This window comes from Oratosquilla oratoria, chromosome 31, assembly GCF_046742065.1.
Source record: "Oratosquilla oratoria isolate Oo_2021 chromosome 31, ASM4674206v1, whole genome shotgun sequence".
NCBI classification, from domain to species: Eukaryota; Metazoa; Arthropoda; class Malacostraca; order Stomatopoda; family Squillidae; genus Oratosquilla; species Oratosquilla oratoria.
In genome coordinates, this window is record NC_134807.1 from 19660921 (window position 1) to 19677816 (window position 16896).

At 38.3% G+C, this 16896-nt stretch overlaps 1 protein-coding gene across 1 annotated transcript; it reads left to right on the forward strand.

Annotated features, from left to right (window-relative positions):
- Positions 1-2892: 2892 nt before the first annotated feature.
- SmF (small ribonucleoprotein particle protein SmF) lies at positions 2893-12966 on the forward strand. The gene is made up of 3 exons (XM_076213387.1): positions 2893-2985; positions 10638-10778; positions 12521-12966. The coding sequence occupies exons 1-3, from the start codon at positions 2983-2985 to the stop codon at positions 12653-12655; spliced, it is 279 nt and encodes a 92-aa protein (XP_076069502.1). The 5' UTR covers positions 2893-2982; the 3' UTR covers positions 12656-12966.
- Positions 12967-16896: the final 3930 nt, after the last annotated feature.

Consider the following 16896-nt stretch of genomic DNA (forward strand, 5'->3'; position numbering starts at 1 on the left):
TTTACGTCGCAAAGCTATTTATACACCTCACACACCAGCGCTGAAGACTTATTTTCGCTAAATATACGGTACTGTTGCTTCAAATATGCCTCAAACGTGTTGTGCAATTATTTCAGCGCTCACTACATGGTTATTAATGTCTATTCCATTATCAATTTGTAGATAAACCAGCTATTGTCTATTTCCTTCTTCAACATGAATTTGTGCAATTTAAATCCATTACTGTGAGTCCTATCCTGTTGTCTTAATATGAGAAGGAATACGCAAAACAGACACACACAGAGAGAGAGAGAGAGAGAGAGAGAGAGTCTACATTTTCGAGCGGCGTTGATCCTTTCGGCATCTTATGAAATGGCAATTCCTTCTTTTCCCCAGTTTTCCTATTCGTGCAGACAACTGCGCAACACGCTCGAGGCATATTTGAAGTAACAGTACCGTATATTTTGCGAAAATAAGTCTTCAACACTGGTGTGTGAGCTGTGAAAATACCCACGAGATGTAAGGAATCAATGTACATACATACATACATACATACATACATACATACATACATACATACATACATACATACATACATACATACATACATACATACATACATACATACATACATACATACATACATACATACATACATACATACATACACACACCAAGGGCTTTTCCCCCTTACAAAGGAGGTAGCCAAAGTCAAAACCATAAATCTACCCCCACCCATTTCATCCCCATATACTCTACTCCCATTCACTACCCCTCCCTCCCTCTTTTCTTGGCTCCTCCTAGATGACGGGTCAGCCCTGCATCTTTCCCACTGCCCTGGGTCAGATCCAATGTAGCAAGACACAGCACATCCACAGCAAGGCCGCTTCATTTAATCGACGACCCTCTCCCCTCTCCGTCCCCTGATGTAAAAAAAGAGAAGACAGGGAGAAATCCCTTCGGACTGCATCAGAATATCATTCACACATTCTCCCTTACCTCCCTCATACGTACTCCATGCCATGCATCACAGCATCTTCCATACACAACCATTCTCCACTCACCTCTATCTTCTGCCTTCTCCCTTCCTTCCTCAACAGACACACCCCTCTTTCCTAATGCCCCCTTTACTCCATCCATGCATCTCATCCTTGGTCGATCCCTCATGTTCACTCCATCCACATCTGCCTTCCACACTTATTTTAGTATTCTTTCTTCACTCATTTTTTCTATGTCTCCAAACCATCCCAATACCCTATCTTCCAACTCCTTTTCCACCCCCGCTCTCCTGCTCATCTCCTCGTTTCTCACTCTATCCAGCCTAGTAACCCCTACCATACTTCTTAGGTATCTCATCTCAAACACATTCAAACTCTTCCTCTCTTATGTTCCCTGGTTCTGCCCCATACAGTGCTGTCGGTACAATCACTCCTTCATACAATCTCCTCTTACCATCCATTCCCAAATATCTATTTCTCATTACACTTTTTAATCACTCAAGGCATTTACTTGCTTCTCTCAATCTACATTCTACCTCCACCTCCGCTCCTCCCTTTCCCATCACATTCGCACCCAAGTATCTAAAGCTGTCCACTTCCTCCAGTATCTTTCCCTTAATACTCACTCCCAATTTGCTGCCATCCTCTCTCCTTGTAATCTCATCACCTTACGTTTACCCACATTTATCTTCAACTTCCTTCTTTCGCACACGCTTAGTCGTACTTACACTTCACACTATTGGGTTTATATGAGGTCTGTGATTGGGGATAAATTTCATATCACTCCCCAGTCACGAATCACTAACACTTCCTCAGTTCGTGTCATCTCTTGGACTGCCTAACAGGGGTCCGACTTGGCGCCGAACGCCTAGTGACCTTTGACCTCTCGTTGCCAAAGGTCTATGGGAGGTACAACTTCACCTTAACTGAAGTGAAAATGTTGCACGATACGTAAAATAGATAATCCCCATACATGGGAATTAGAGATGGGTAATGCACCAGAACCAATACTCAAGACGGAGAAGTCACCAGGTGGTAAATGAAAATATCAATAATGAAAATTATATATCGGTAACTCGACATTTCTTGAAAGGGTAGTCAGCCATGCCTGGTCCTATGGCGTCGAGTCCCTTACATAATACTTTATAATGTTTGTGTATATATATAAACAAAAATTATAGGCCACTCTATCTAAATGGAAAAAGTAAAGTTGTATAATTTGTTATGCATGCTTTCATATACTAAGCATTCTAGAATACAGATTTCATACAGCTTGATATGCTTAATTGCTGTATTTCAATCTTAATCCTAATTCTACAGCTATCAATTCACTAAATTAACTGAGACCGTAACCACAGATGCCTATATTAATTTATAATAATAGCTTATTTACTCTAAAAAAGCCTCTATCGGGATTTATTCCCGGAACCACTACCCTCTCCCATGTATACATATACTTGACTTTCTTCCTAAACACTGTGCTAGCTATCATCGACTCTCTTTCTAGACACATCTCTACCTTCATCTCTCCATTATGACTTTTTCCTGACACTCCACACCTTGTCTAATGGTTCATCTCCATCATTAGTGTAAATGATATATTTCTTGACTACATGAATGTGCGCCCATCGTTTCGATGTAAACAAAGGAAGCATTTATAGATAAATAAATAAGCAGATAAATGAATAAATAGCCTGCATTCATAAGAAAGGTCCAATAACTCACATAATTAATTATTTTTATAGTGAATTATATCAAAGTACACATATATATACACTTTGATCGATTAACCATTATGTAGTTTACTGTTCAACTTTATGAAATACTATTATATTATTATTATTTTAATTGCTCAAGTTTGATGGAGAATGAGTTTGATTTTTCCAAATAGGTTCATTACATATTTTCTTGTTTCATTTTTTCTATCGAACACCTTTTCACCAGTACGTTTGTTTGGGAGGCCCACGCTTGGCGTTGTTAGTCAAACGCAACATTAAGTATCAAAATGGTAAGAAATATTTATGGCATTCTAAAATAAATTTACGAGTGCATTAGGAAGTAGTTGAACTAGTTTTTTAATCCAATGTTTACCAATTACAGTTGGTAGTAACTGAAATGTAGAAAGAGAAGGAATGCCGGGTGTGTGGCGGGAAAGGACTTGGAATTTTCACCTGTATTATTTATGGATTTAATAACCACATTGTTAATATAGGACCTCGTAATTTGATATAGTATTGTGATGCAAAGGAGTGTATAGATTAGGATTAGGGAACTATGCATCCGACACATAGGGAGACCGAACAAATGGGATGATCATGGTATGATAGTAGTATTTACATGTATGTACGAATTAGCATGTATGATGTTAGCAAATTGTATGTTTTGTATGATCTCGCGGTTCCCAGGCAACCCACCTCTACATAGGTTGTGTAAGGATCCGTTGGTGTATTTATGTAGTTCATCCGGGAATGTCCTTAGTGATTAGTCACTTAATTAGGTGGTACTTGAATGTATTTCATGAATCCTCTGATGTTCCCCCTATAAATTAGAGGATAGGAGTGAATAACCTAACCCCATTGATTGAAACACTGATATTACCAGTTGTCAATAATCTTTTTAGCTAGGCCAACATGAAAATGGAATTCCTGATATTTGAGCTGAAGTAGTTCTCATGGGATGCAAAAAGTCGCTATGAGTACAATGCAATTTGAATTATCCATCTAGCTGTCCTAGTTCTTGAGATATTGCATTTTGAATGGAATTAAATCTGGCCTATTTTGTCCCAGGAAATCGGGCCGTAATGTGCGGTCTGACTAATCGCCGATCAAACGTAAACAATGATGGTTTTTACTGTCAGGCACAATTTTATATAAAAATTTAGCATATGGTTGCATTATTTGACCTATTTTCTTAAAGATGTGTGATTTCCATGTAATTTGATCAAAGAATTACGTTTTTATCCTCTGCAAAATTACCCACCACAGCTACGAATACCGTCAAATTTAGGTAGGTCAAACACCACCAGAGGCGCCACCGTCGATGAGGAGCACAAGAGCGCGTCATTTTATGCGCACGCCATGCAAACGGCCAAATTTACATACCGCCGGATATTTCATTCATACAAATGTTATGCGAGTGTATTTACTACCATCGTAGTAAATTTCAAACAATTACATCATCAGTTACATGTCGGTACATAAAAACATAAGATAAACATGGCAGCTTGCATTCAGCAGTAAATCGAAAATTGGTTTATGTTTCAGCGTAAAAAATGAGCTAAATTAATTCAGAGTGCGGACAACTAACTAAAAATAACGAAAACTACTAGTCTCGCGGATTATTCTTATACCAAAATAAAGGCGGCGTGTTACGGTAGAGCTGAGAAATCGGTGGTACTAATTAGTTTTTTTTTCTATCGGGTCGGATTATCAGATAACAACATCAACATTCATCCCGCCATCTTATCAAACTTCACTCTATTAAATTTCTTACTATTATGTTATTAGTGTAATAGACTTATAGTTGAATTATTTGAACTATTTTCTTTAAAATGTGTGATTTTCATGTAATATGATCAAAGAGAAGTTACGTTTTTATCCTCCGTAATATTACGGACCACAGCTACGACTCGTCCTGCCCGCTATCTATGATCACTGGTGGTATGGATCAAACTACACTATTAAGTTTGTTACTATTGTGCTATTAGTGTAATAGCTTGCATATAGTTGAATTATTCAAACTATTTTCTTTAGAATGTATGATTTTAATGTAATTTGACGGTATTCGTAGCTGTGGTGGGTGATTTTGCAAAGGATAGAAACGTAATTCTATGATCAAATTACATGGAAATCACACATCTTATAGAAAATAGGTCAAATAATGCAACCATATGCTAAATTTTTATATAAAATTGTGCCTGTCGATAAGAACCGTCATTGTTTACATTTGATCGGCGATTAGTCAGACCGCACGTTTCGGCCGATTTACTGGGACAAAATAGGCCCAATTTAATTCCATTCAAAATGCAATGTCTCAAGAACTAGGACAGCTAGATGGATAATTCAAATTGCATTATACTCATAGCGACTTTTTGCATCCCATGAGAACTACTTCAGCTCAAATATCAGGAATTTCATTTTCATGTTGACCTAGCTATCAAATTACATGAAAATCCCACATTTTAAAGAAAATAGTTTGAATAATTCAACTGTATGCAATCTATTACACTAATAACACAATAGTAACAAACTTAATATTGTAGTTTGATCCATACCACCAGTGATCATAGATAGCGGGCAGGATGAATCGTAGCTGTTGTCCGTAATGTTACGGAGGATAAAAACGTAACTTCTCTTTGATCAAATTACATGAAAATCACACATTTTAAAGAAAATAGTTCAAATAATTCAACTATAAGTCTATTACACTAATAACATAATAGTAAGAAACTTAATAGAGTGAAGTTTGATCCATACCACCAGTGATAGATAAGATGGCGGGATGGATGTTGACGTTGTTGTTATCCGATAATCCGACCCGATAGAAAAAACTAATTAGTACCACCGATTTCTCAGCTCTTCCGTAACACGCTGCCTTTATTTTGGTATTAGAATAATCCGCGAGACTAGTAGTTTTCATTCATTTTGGTCAGTTGCCAATACACTGAATTTATTTAGCTCATTTTATATGCTGAAACATAAACCAATTTTCGATTTACTGCTGAATGCAAGCCGCCATGTTTATCTTATGTTTTTATGTACCGACATGGAACTGATGATGTAATTGTTTGAAATTTACTACGATGGTAGTAAATACACTCGCATAACATTTTTATGAATGAAATTTCCCGCGGTATGTAAATTTGGCTGTTTGCATGGCATGCGCATAAAATGACACGCTATTGTGCTCGTCATTGACGGTGGCGCCTCTGGTGGTGTTTGACCTACCTAATCTTTTGGTAGTGGCTTCTTATATAAGATGACTGCAGTCATCTGGGATGATGGTAAAAAAGTTCTGTTGAAGAAGTGGCCTTCCAGTATTTACTATATGGAATTCTATGATAGCATATAATTTCCTTGTATTTTTTAGAAGTGCACACCTACATAAAATAGCATTAGAAAATTATTAATTTTGTAAATTATAATATATCAACATAATATATGAATCTAGATACGGGCGCATCCGCTCGTGGCGCCACCATTGCACATGTACTGTTTACAATGCAATCTTTTGAGGCCCATTTAAATAAGTATTTATCAGTTTGAATGCTTGCATCGTTCAGCGCATGCACAGGGAATTCAAATTATTTTGTTGTTGTGCAAGTGTATGCCCAATTCTTGAAATACAAAAAAAAAATCACCGATTTAACCACTTCACTCCGGGGCACATCACACGTCTGGCAGCATTAGCTGCCCGACGTGCAATGTTGCGTCATAATAATTGCATTATAAAAAATAAAGTCAGTGCTCAATCGTATGTTCTCTTTCACCCGTGAATTTTGATAACCATAGAAAACATGATGAAGCCAGTTTAGAGAGAATGGAGGTTACATAGGTACAACTACAATAAATATAATCAAGACGCCGACGTCGGCATCATCGCGTCCCCACTTGCTCCTCATGACGCCTATGTAGGCGTCGCCGTATGGAAGTGGTTAAACGGAAATTTGGTTATCAACCTCAGCAAAATAGTTTTCTGAGTAAAAATATTAAGATAAGGCATCAATAACCAATATTGTAAATTAAAGAACCATGTTTTTTAACCTATTTTCTCCCGGAAATGAGAAGCTTAAGATCATTGGTTAATCGACATTTGAGCTTCATTGCAATACATGTAGGCATATAGTCACGCACAAAACCATGCGTGTCGCCGCTCTCGCCATCTTTTGTGCCCCATTGGATTTTTATTTCTGTTTGGCTTAGTTTTAATGCTTGGAGCATTCAGCACATTCGCAGGTTATTAAAATCATCTTGTTAAATAAGTGTATGCCCAGTTCTTCAAAACTTTACTAATTCTTACCGATTTAAATGCAATTTTTGATATTAGCCTTGGCAAATTAGTTTTCCGAGTAAAAATCTAAAGACAAGAAACTAAATTATATAATATTTAATGTAATAATGTTGTTTATTAGCCTCTATTCTACTGGATATGAGCAACTTTGAAATCATTGGTAATAGCACAGCTGTAATCTAAGAATCTTGAAGCTTAGATGCCTACTCAACATATCATTGTCATGGCAACGTGAAAGGCATTGGTAAGAATGGTGTAAGAGGAAGGTCCTGCAATGTTGACATGCTCAGATGATTTGTTGACCCATAACCTTCACATGCCAAGTTGCATGTCAGGTGGGCCAGCGGTTTGGATTTGATTGATTATTTCTAAATTGGCAACATGATAGATGTTAGTAAGAACAGTATAAAAAGATGGTCCTGCATTGTTTTTTATATGCTCAGGTGATTTTCTGACCCATAAAACCTGCACATGCCAAGTTGCATGTCAGTTGTGCCAGGGGTTTGGATTTTATTGATTATTTCTAAATTGACAACAGTTGCCATGGCAACATGATAGATGTTAGTAAGAACAGTATAAAAGGAAGGTCCTGCATTGTTTTTGACATGCTCAGGAGATTTGTTGACCCGTAAAACCTTTATATGTCAAGTTGCATGTCAGTTGGGCTAACGGTTTAGATTTTATTGATTATTTCTAAATTGACAACAGTTGCTATGGGAACATGATAGATGTTAGTAAGAATAGTATGAGAGGAAGGTCCTGCAATGTTATTGACATGCTCAGGTGATTTGTTGACCCATAAAACCTTCATGTGCCAAGTTGCATGTCAGTTGGGCCAGCGGTTTGGATTTTATTATTTCTAAATTGACAACAGTTGCCATGGCAACATGATAGATGTTAGTAAGAATAGTATAAAAGGAAGGTCCTGGATTGTTTTTGACATGCGTAGGAGATTTGTTGACCCATAAAACCTTCACATGTCAAGTTGCATGTCAGTTGTGCCAGGGGTTTGGATTTTATTGATTATTTCTAAATTGACAACAGTTGCCATGGCAATATGATAGGTGTTAGTAAGAATGGTATAAGAAGAAGGTCCTGCAATGTTAATGACATGCTCAGGTGATTTGTTGACCCTTAAAACCTTCACATGTCAAGTTGCATGTCAGTTGTGCCAGTGGTTTGGATTTTATTGATTATTTCTAAATTGACAGCAGTTGCCATGGCAACATGATAGATGTTAGTAAGAATGGTATAAGAAGAAAGTCCTGCAATGTTAATCACATGCTCAGGTGATTTGTTGATCCATAAAACCTCCACATGTCAAGTTGCATGTCAATTGGGCCAATAGTTTGGATTTTATTGGTAATAATCTGAAAATTGACAATAGTTGCCATGAAAAGGCAAGTATGGTATGATGGAGATGTCACACAATGTTTTTGACATGCTCATGTGATTTGTTGATCCATAAAACCCAAGTATTCCAAATTTCAATAAAATTGGACCAGTGGTTTGGAGTTTGTGTGTATTTCTTTACCAAAATCTTTACAAATACCTTAATTCTAACATTATGTTATGGTAAAGTCTAGCCAAAAATGCATAATTAAAAAAATATTTAAAAAATAGTATCCCTTATTTTTCAAGCTATTTAAAAAATTTAAAAGGCATTTTGTTTCTAATAAAATTGCCTTTCATATGCAACAACAATTTAAGGATTAAAAAAAAAATGAAAATTTTGTGCCCGTACTGAGATGATCTTTAGAATTACAGGTACTGCAATACAGCTTAGGTTATGGTTATTGCAATACTGCTTAGGTTATAGTTAGAATAATTATAGACAAATTTACCATTCATTTCTTTGACCTCGGCATCTATCAAAACACATGGCGTATAATTCACCCACTGTGGCTTCATTCATTAGTAAATTGGTTTTAGCAACATTTTTGTTAATTTCCATCAAGAAAAATCCATATTACATTGATGTATTATAATTCACAATTAATTTTCTATTGCTGGGTAAATGTCCAGTTGTGCACACATTACGTGATATAGCATTAGAAAATTAATTATTAATTTTGTAAATTATAATATAAACGTAATATGCAAATTTCTTGGCAGAAATACATACATACATCATACATATACCAAAGGCTTTTTCCCCCCTTACATGGGGGGTAGCCAAAAAGAAAAAGGGATAGAAATTACTCCCACCCATTTCATTTCCCATATATTCCACTCCCCTCCACCCTCCTCCCGCCCTCCCTCCTATCTTGGCACCTCCTGGATGAGGGGTCATCCCTACATGCTGTCCACTGCCCTGGGTCAGAAGCAGTGTCACAAGACACAGACATCCACAGCAAGGCCGCTTCATAAATTTAATTTTGTAATGCTATGTTGTGTAGTTTTGCACAATTGGACTAATTCCTATTGCTGTATCACATAGGAGTGTACGTCTAAAATTTTTCCCATTTTCTTTTGAAGTGAAGTCGACAAGTCTTTCCTTATAGTTCAGTAGGTGTAATCCTTGGTAAGTACATACATATACATACATGCAATAAAAAACACTAGGAACATGTGTTCACAAATGCATAAGTAACCACTAGGAAAAGTAAACCAAACTTTAGTCAAGTACTAGTTTATAGGGAAGGAGAGGGCAAGAGATAGGTGTGAGTGAGGGGCTGTTAACCCCTTCACTACAGGCCAAAATCTCGCGGGCAGCATTAGCTGCCAGGCGTGTGATGTTGCGTCATAATACTCACATTATAAAAAATAAATTTACCGCTGTATTGCTCATTCTCTTTCACCTGTGAATTTTGATAACTACAACTACAATATATATAATCAAGACGCCGACATCGGAATCCTCGCGTACCCACTTGCTCCTCATGACACCTACATAGGCGTCATCATATCGAATGGGTTACTGAATGAGACTGACAAAGCCCAAAGGTATTTCTTGTCAACTCTTAAATTCTTGAGTGGATGAAGAGAGAGAAAGGTTGCCATGTAATGGAAGAAGTTGGAGTAAACCAGCAATGGCTGTTGGCTCCTGTTTTAGAGGTGTTGTGCCTTGTGTTGCCTGTGACTTAGCAATGGGTGGGTACAGGGAGGAAGGTACCTGTTCCATGAATTTGTTGCACCAGGGATGAACTGGAAGTTGTGCTGGGAAGAATCATGTTGCAGTTTTCACATGTTGATTATTTTATTGAGTATAGAAAGAAGGCAGGAGATAGGGGTGAGTGGAGAATGGTTGTGTATAAATGATAGTGATGCAAGGAAGGGAATGGATATGTATGAATTATATTTTGATGCAGTCTTAAGGGAATTTTCCCTGTCGTGAGGGGACGGATAGGGGAAGTTGCTGCTTAAGTGAAATAGCCTTGATATAGATGTGTTGTCTTGCTGTATTACTTCTGACCCAGGGTAGTGAGCGGATACAGGGATGACCTGTCATCTATGAGGAGCTAAGATGAGAGGGAGGAAGGGGTGGTGGGGAGAGTTGGTATTTGGCTATCTCCATAATAAAAGGAAAAAGCCCTTGGTATATAGATAGATATAATTTTGCATTTGTGCATCACAAAGTTTATCTATTAATGCATATATTTTCCTCATGTATTAATGACAATTTTGCTAAATAGTATTATTTTTCTTCAGACGTCAGTTGCACCACCAACCCCAATCAACCCCAAGCCCTTCCTTAACCAGTTGACGGGGCAGGCCGTCGTAGTGAAATTGAAATGGGGCCATGAATACAAGGGTATTTTAGTTTCTGTAGACGGCTACATGAATCTTCAGGTAAGATATTATTCAGTGTTTATGTATATAGTGTTATTCCCCCCATTCTTCTTCATCTGGATTCTAGAACCACATTACAGATCACTCATTTTCCACTCCAACTGTTAGATGACTTCTCAAGTCCCAGATACCATACACTATAATATTATAGGACACTTAAACCCACCAGCAACACTATTTACATTAAATCTCTTGGATCAATTGTAGAATTTCCTCCACATACAGTTCAGTAAAGGTCCAGAGTGCTCTGCCATCATGGCACACAGTGTTGTTCAGGTCATGGTAACTTCTTCAGTAACAGACCTTTGTTGATCAGTGGGGGTGGATGGGGGGGGGGTCTCTATAATTGATCCATTCTCAACAGAGTATGGACTGAAGATACCCTCACAACTGTTTGGGGGAAAAAACATTATCATTCCCTTCACCAAACTAGGAAAGATGAAACTTCTCCAAAGAACTATCACCCAATCATACTTTACTGTCTGTTAACTCCTCAAAAGAAATGGCCTCATTCAGACTCCCTGTCAGTTGGAAGGCAATTTTCTTATATCTCGTATCATCCCTTCAAACCAGATTCCAAACTGGGTACAGCACTACAGACATAATGTTAAACATAGACAATAATTCTTACTGCATTTGCCAACAAACTTTCTTTGTAAACTTATTCTATGATTTTAAGGAGCTTTACCTTTGTATCCCAATTCTTAACCCAGAAAACATTCTAAATAACCATATGATGAACCTTGTCCTCACCACATACCTAACAAGGAGTGTCCCAAGGAACTGTTCTTCAGCATTCTTTTCACCTAAGCGATGACTTAACAAATCCATATACAGCTAGTGCCATCATCACAACAACACTGACACATTGAAATAGCACTAGTATGCCCAAGAACAGGACATTTCTGTTCCACACATTCTGCCTTATGACAGGAAATAATCCTTCCCTTTGCAAAAGTAAAGTTTCCCTCATAATATCACACTGATCATTGTTCTACATCCTGTCATCTTATCCTTTTACTACTGTCTTCATTTACTTTTCCTTTAAAAAAAAATTCCAGCCATGTGAGTACTTCAACTCTTAGCCCCATGATATATTCCAGTATCCACCTAAGGCAACAGTGTGGAACTTTAGCAGTAGCCTTATCTAAATTGAGGTACAAACAGTCTATTCATCTCTTACAGGACATCAGGGACATTCTAGTAACAGCTTAAAAAAGTTTGACACGTCTTCCAGATCTAAAGCCAAACTGAGTCTGCCAGGATGTTCATCTCTTAAATGTATTTGGCCCATCAATCTTTCACAATCCTTTCTGATACTCTCATCATTGTGTTGGTCAATGATACTGGCCTATAGTTTAGTGGTGTCAATTTACTGTATATCATCTTTTGTGAATTAGTACCACATTTGTCTTTCCAATCCTTTGGTTTTAGATCCTGTCATGTTATAAGGTGTTTCATTCTTCCAACAGTCTTAGAATATTGAACACTTTACTCACTTTTGTCTTTATATTTTCAAAACCCAAATATTTCCTCATGTTCCCTTCCTTTGTGAAAACAGATGGAAACTTTTATTCATTATTTTTGCCAGAGTATATGGGTGTGTGTAAATTTACATGCACAATGCATCTACTTTTCTCAACCTTGTTTTGCTGTATAGTAGCCTCCTGATTTTCTCTCAAACTTATTTTCCAAATAAGAGAGTTTTCTCTACTATAATTAATCATAATTTTTGTTTGCAGTTGGCCAACACAGAAGAATACGTTGATGGACTTCCGACAGGAAGTCTGGGAGAAGTTCTTGTTCGATGTAATAATGTTCTATACATAAGAGGAGCAGAAGATGAAGATGAAGAAGAAGGACAAATGAAAGAGTGAAGGAATCAAATGATGAAAGAGGACTTGTGTGTATTGTATGTTAACTTGCATAGATGTAATGAAAGTGTTATATTTCTTTCACCATTCTTCCCTAGGCACTTAAGGATAGCATATATTTGCTGGATGGTACAAAGAACATGTTCATATTTGTTGTGAAAGTTCTGTCTTGTTTGTACCTTTGATGGTTTGCATAAGGTGTGTTGTGTTGTATTTTTCTACACAGTGATTTTAAAATTTTCATCCTCAGCCTCAGTGAAGTTTACTATCCTCAAGTTGCAAACAATTCCAATAAAGTGTGAATGATTTCATAATTGTTTGTTTTGTCCTAAGGGTAATATAATAAATTTATTTGCAAAATTCTTGCATTGAAAAACAGCTTCAAATTACTAGGCTATTTGATACTCTTATGACTTTCAGCCTCTATATCAAGACCTACATACATACATATAGCAAGGCTTTTTCCCCCTTACAAGGGAGGTAGCCAAAAAGGAAAAGGCATAAAATCATTCCCACCCATTCCATCCCTGAATACACTCCACACCCCTCCACCCTCCCTCTTATCTTAGCACCTCCTGGATGACGGGTCATCCCTGCACCCTGTCCACTGCCCTGGGTCAGAAGCAGTGTCACAAGACACAGCACATCCACAGCAAGGCCGCTTCATTAAATCCCCCCATGCACAAAAGGAGGAGACAGGGAGAAATCCCTTTGGGCTGCGTCAAATTTTGCTCACACATACTACCTCACCCCCCATCCCCCCACCCATTCCACAACATCATCCATATACAACCATTCTCCATTCACCCGTCTTCTGTCCTCTCCTGTCCTTCCTCAACACACATTCCCCTCTTCCCCAAAGCCCCCTTCACCCCATCTATCCACCTCATCCTAGGACATCCCCTCATGTTCACTACCTCCACATCTGCCTTCCATACCTCTTTTACTAGTCTTTCTTCACTCATTCTTTCCATGTGTCCAAACCACCCTAATACTCTTTCATCAACCCTATCTCCCAACTCCCTTTCCACCCCTGTTCTCCTCCTCACCTCCTCATTTCTCACTCTATCTAGCCTAGTAACCCCTATCATACTTCTCAGACACCTCATCTCAAACGCAAGACCTAACATCAAAAATCAACATGAAAACAATTCATAAAGAAGTACCCATGACTATGCCTCGACAGCATGGTTCATTACAATTGGCAAGATGACTGCAGTTTACAAATAAAGTGGAGTGCTGAGAGGAATAAAAGGATGTTCCAAAACCACTCCATTTGGACACCTGCATGGAAACCAGAATCTTATCTATAGAACACCACACGAAAATGATGGGAATACAATTTGAACCCAGAACCTTAACCACTTCAGTATGATGGTGCCTACATAGGTGTCATGAGGTGCAGGTGGGTACACAATGATGCCGGCATTGGTGTCTTTATTGTATTTTTTTGTAGTTGTACATGTTATCCCCCAGAGTCTGTGAACTGGTTTGATCACATTTTCTGTGATTATTATTACTCAGAGTAAAAGAGATGAGAGGGAGGGTGGGAGGGGTGTGGAGTGTATGTAGGGATGAAATGGGTGGGAGTGTTTTTATGCCTTTCCCTTTTTGGCTACCTCCCTTGTAAGGGGGAAAAAGCCTTGGTATATGTATGTATGTAAAAGAGAACAAGTAATACAGCAGTGACATTATATTTTAAAATACAAGAAGTGTGATGAATCCTACATGGCAGCTGATGTTGCACGTGAGAATTTGACTCGTACCGAATTTGTTAAATACCTCCCACCCTTTACTACAATTCATAAGCATCACCAACAGAGTGCAACAAAAACATTACACCAGCAGTACAGTACTACCTCTCATTAACGGACTAAAAGGGGGGTAACAGTGTCTGTTGGTGTGAATAATCCATTGATTTGGAGTGGTTTTTGGGTGGCATAGTGATTGCACGCACTAAACAACAACACCAAAAACACCGCAAACCCAGCTAATTAACGTCCGCTAATGAGAGGTCTCGCTATATATTCAAATGTCTATAACAACCTACCACCTATACCACACAAGTGCGAGGAGCCGCCACAGGGTAGCTGTGGCAGATATAAACACCAGAGAAGGGAGAAGAAGAAAAATTGCACTTTGGAATGAAGTGAAGAGCGAGAGGTTGAAGTAGTGGAGAGGAAAAGGTAAAGGTTCAGGTAGACAGATAATAATGGGAGTAAAAGTTGTGGAGTATTCAGAATTGTTGAATGTGGAGGAGGTTAAAGGAGGAATTGATTGTGACAATGGGAGGATCTAATAAAGTGACTAATGTGAGAAGAAAATGATGGGTATAGGAGAATATTGAGTACTAAGAGCACTGAAACTGACTAAAGCTGGTATGGCAATTATACATATATATACCAAAGGCTTTTTTCCCCCTTACACAGGGATAGCCAAAAAGAAAAGGGCATAGAAACCACTCCCACCCATTCCATCCCCTACATATTCCACTCCCCTCCACCCTCCTCCCTCCCTTTCATCTTTAAAAGTAAAGGCATAAGGCAATTATAATATGTTGAATGTCAAGTGAGGTGTCAGACAAAGGGAGGAACAGTTAAATGGGTTGGCTAGTGAGGTTTGATGTGTGTCAATGAAGGTAATGTGTTGAAGGAGGGCTTGTATAGTCATGCTTTACAAAGGAAACGTGAATATAGTGGATTTATAGGGATCAGTTTGTTGTTCTCTAGACTCCAGCCATGCAGAACTATCTCCCTAAGGAACACCACAGCTGAAATTGAGTTTTCCCACAAATCCTGTATACAATGTATATTGTGTTGTTGGCATACATGATTGTGTACAATGCAGTCTTCCATAATGTGTTGTATGGGTGAAGTGTTGCATCCTGGACAGTTATCTGCAACATGGTCATACTGTCTCTTTTGGTAGCTTAGAAGAACTGGATGGTTGCCACATCACGGTCTGCCCAGATGGACTCTGTCCTTACTGGGAATAGAGGATTCATAGGAATGGATATCAGGGGGTCAGGCATGCATCAACGTGTTGTCTTTCAGTCTGCTGATGGAGCAGTGAGTGATATAATTATGGATACGTTTCCTGAGGCTGGTGTCTGGTAGTTGTAGAGGAAGAGAAGAGAGTATTTGGGTGTTGTTTTAATGTTTCTTGGTGTGTGGGTGTTCTGCTATGTAGTGTAGTTGGCGTGCTGTATGGAGGCTGTGGCTAGTGTTTGGGCACACCTCGTGTCAAGGTAATCCTTGACTCGGAGGACTTTAGTTTCATACTGTACATGGTCTGTAGGTATTGTATTTGTGCATTCTTTGTCTTAAGTGCTTTGTTTTGTATGATCTGAGATTGGGAGCCCATGAAGGGCTCACATAATTCATCACTGAGAGTATGCATTGTTTGTATATTGTAGTATTTGGTATGTCCAAATGTTGTACCTATAATTGATTTCAGTGCTTGATGAATGACATGAATGTATCATATGTTACACCAAGAATCTTGGGTGTGTGTGTGGTATGAGAGTTGTTAATATCAAGGCAAGGTATGTATTTGTGTTCTGTTGTCCAGTTGGTGAGAATTGGTTGAAGCTATTTTGAGTATTTGTAGTGAACAAGGTGTTGAGTGTGTTTAGGTACGGTTGTAGTATTTCTGCAGCTTTGTCTGCATCACGATATGTGAATGTAATTGTTATGTTGTTTGTGTAAGAAGAAATTTGTATATCTGGGGTTTTGGGTGTGGGTACGTCATGCATGTATAATTTCAATTGTGGGGGATAGAACTGAGCCCTGTGGTACTCTGTTCTTAATACTTCTGGTGTACACATGACACATAGGCACTTCTATGTGCCAGATAAGTGGCCTGCCATCTTTTGTTATTATTGTGCATGTTTGTGTTATATATTTTGTCTGTAAAGTTGTGATGGGAGATGGCATTGGAAACTTTACTTATGTCTAGTGTTATGAGAAGTGTTCTGTGATGGAGCCTTTCTGAATTGATGCCACCAAAAACTCTTTGTGTGAGGTTTATCAGAAGAGTGTTTGTGGAGTGTAGTGATCTAAAACTGTGTTGCGATTCAGCAAGGAGGGTAGGTGGTGTGATGAGTTGTATGAGGCATTCTATGATTGGAGGGGGTGCAGAGAAGTGTGATTTTATAACTGTCAGGTCTTTGCTGGGTTTGGGGATGATGATGATTTTCCCATGCTTCCGGATGTTGTGCAAATAGCTGTAGTTTGCATTGTTGA

Bases quoted from the DNA above. Each gene is read 5' to 3' on its own strand.
- SmF (XM_076213387.1), top strand. The intron at 10,779-12,520 runs GTAAGATATTAT...TTTTGTTTGCAG, and splicing joins ACGGCTACATGAATCTTCAG to TTGGCCAACACAGAAGAATA.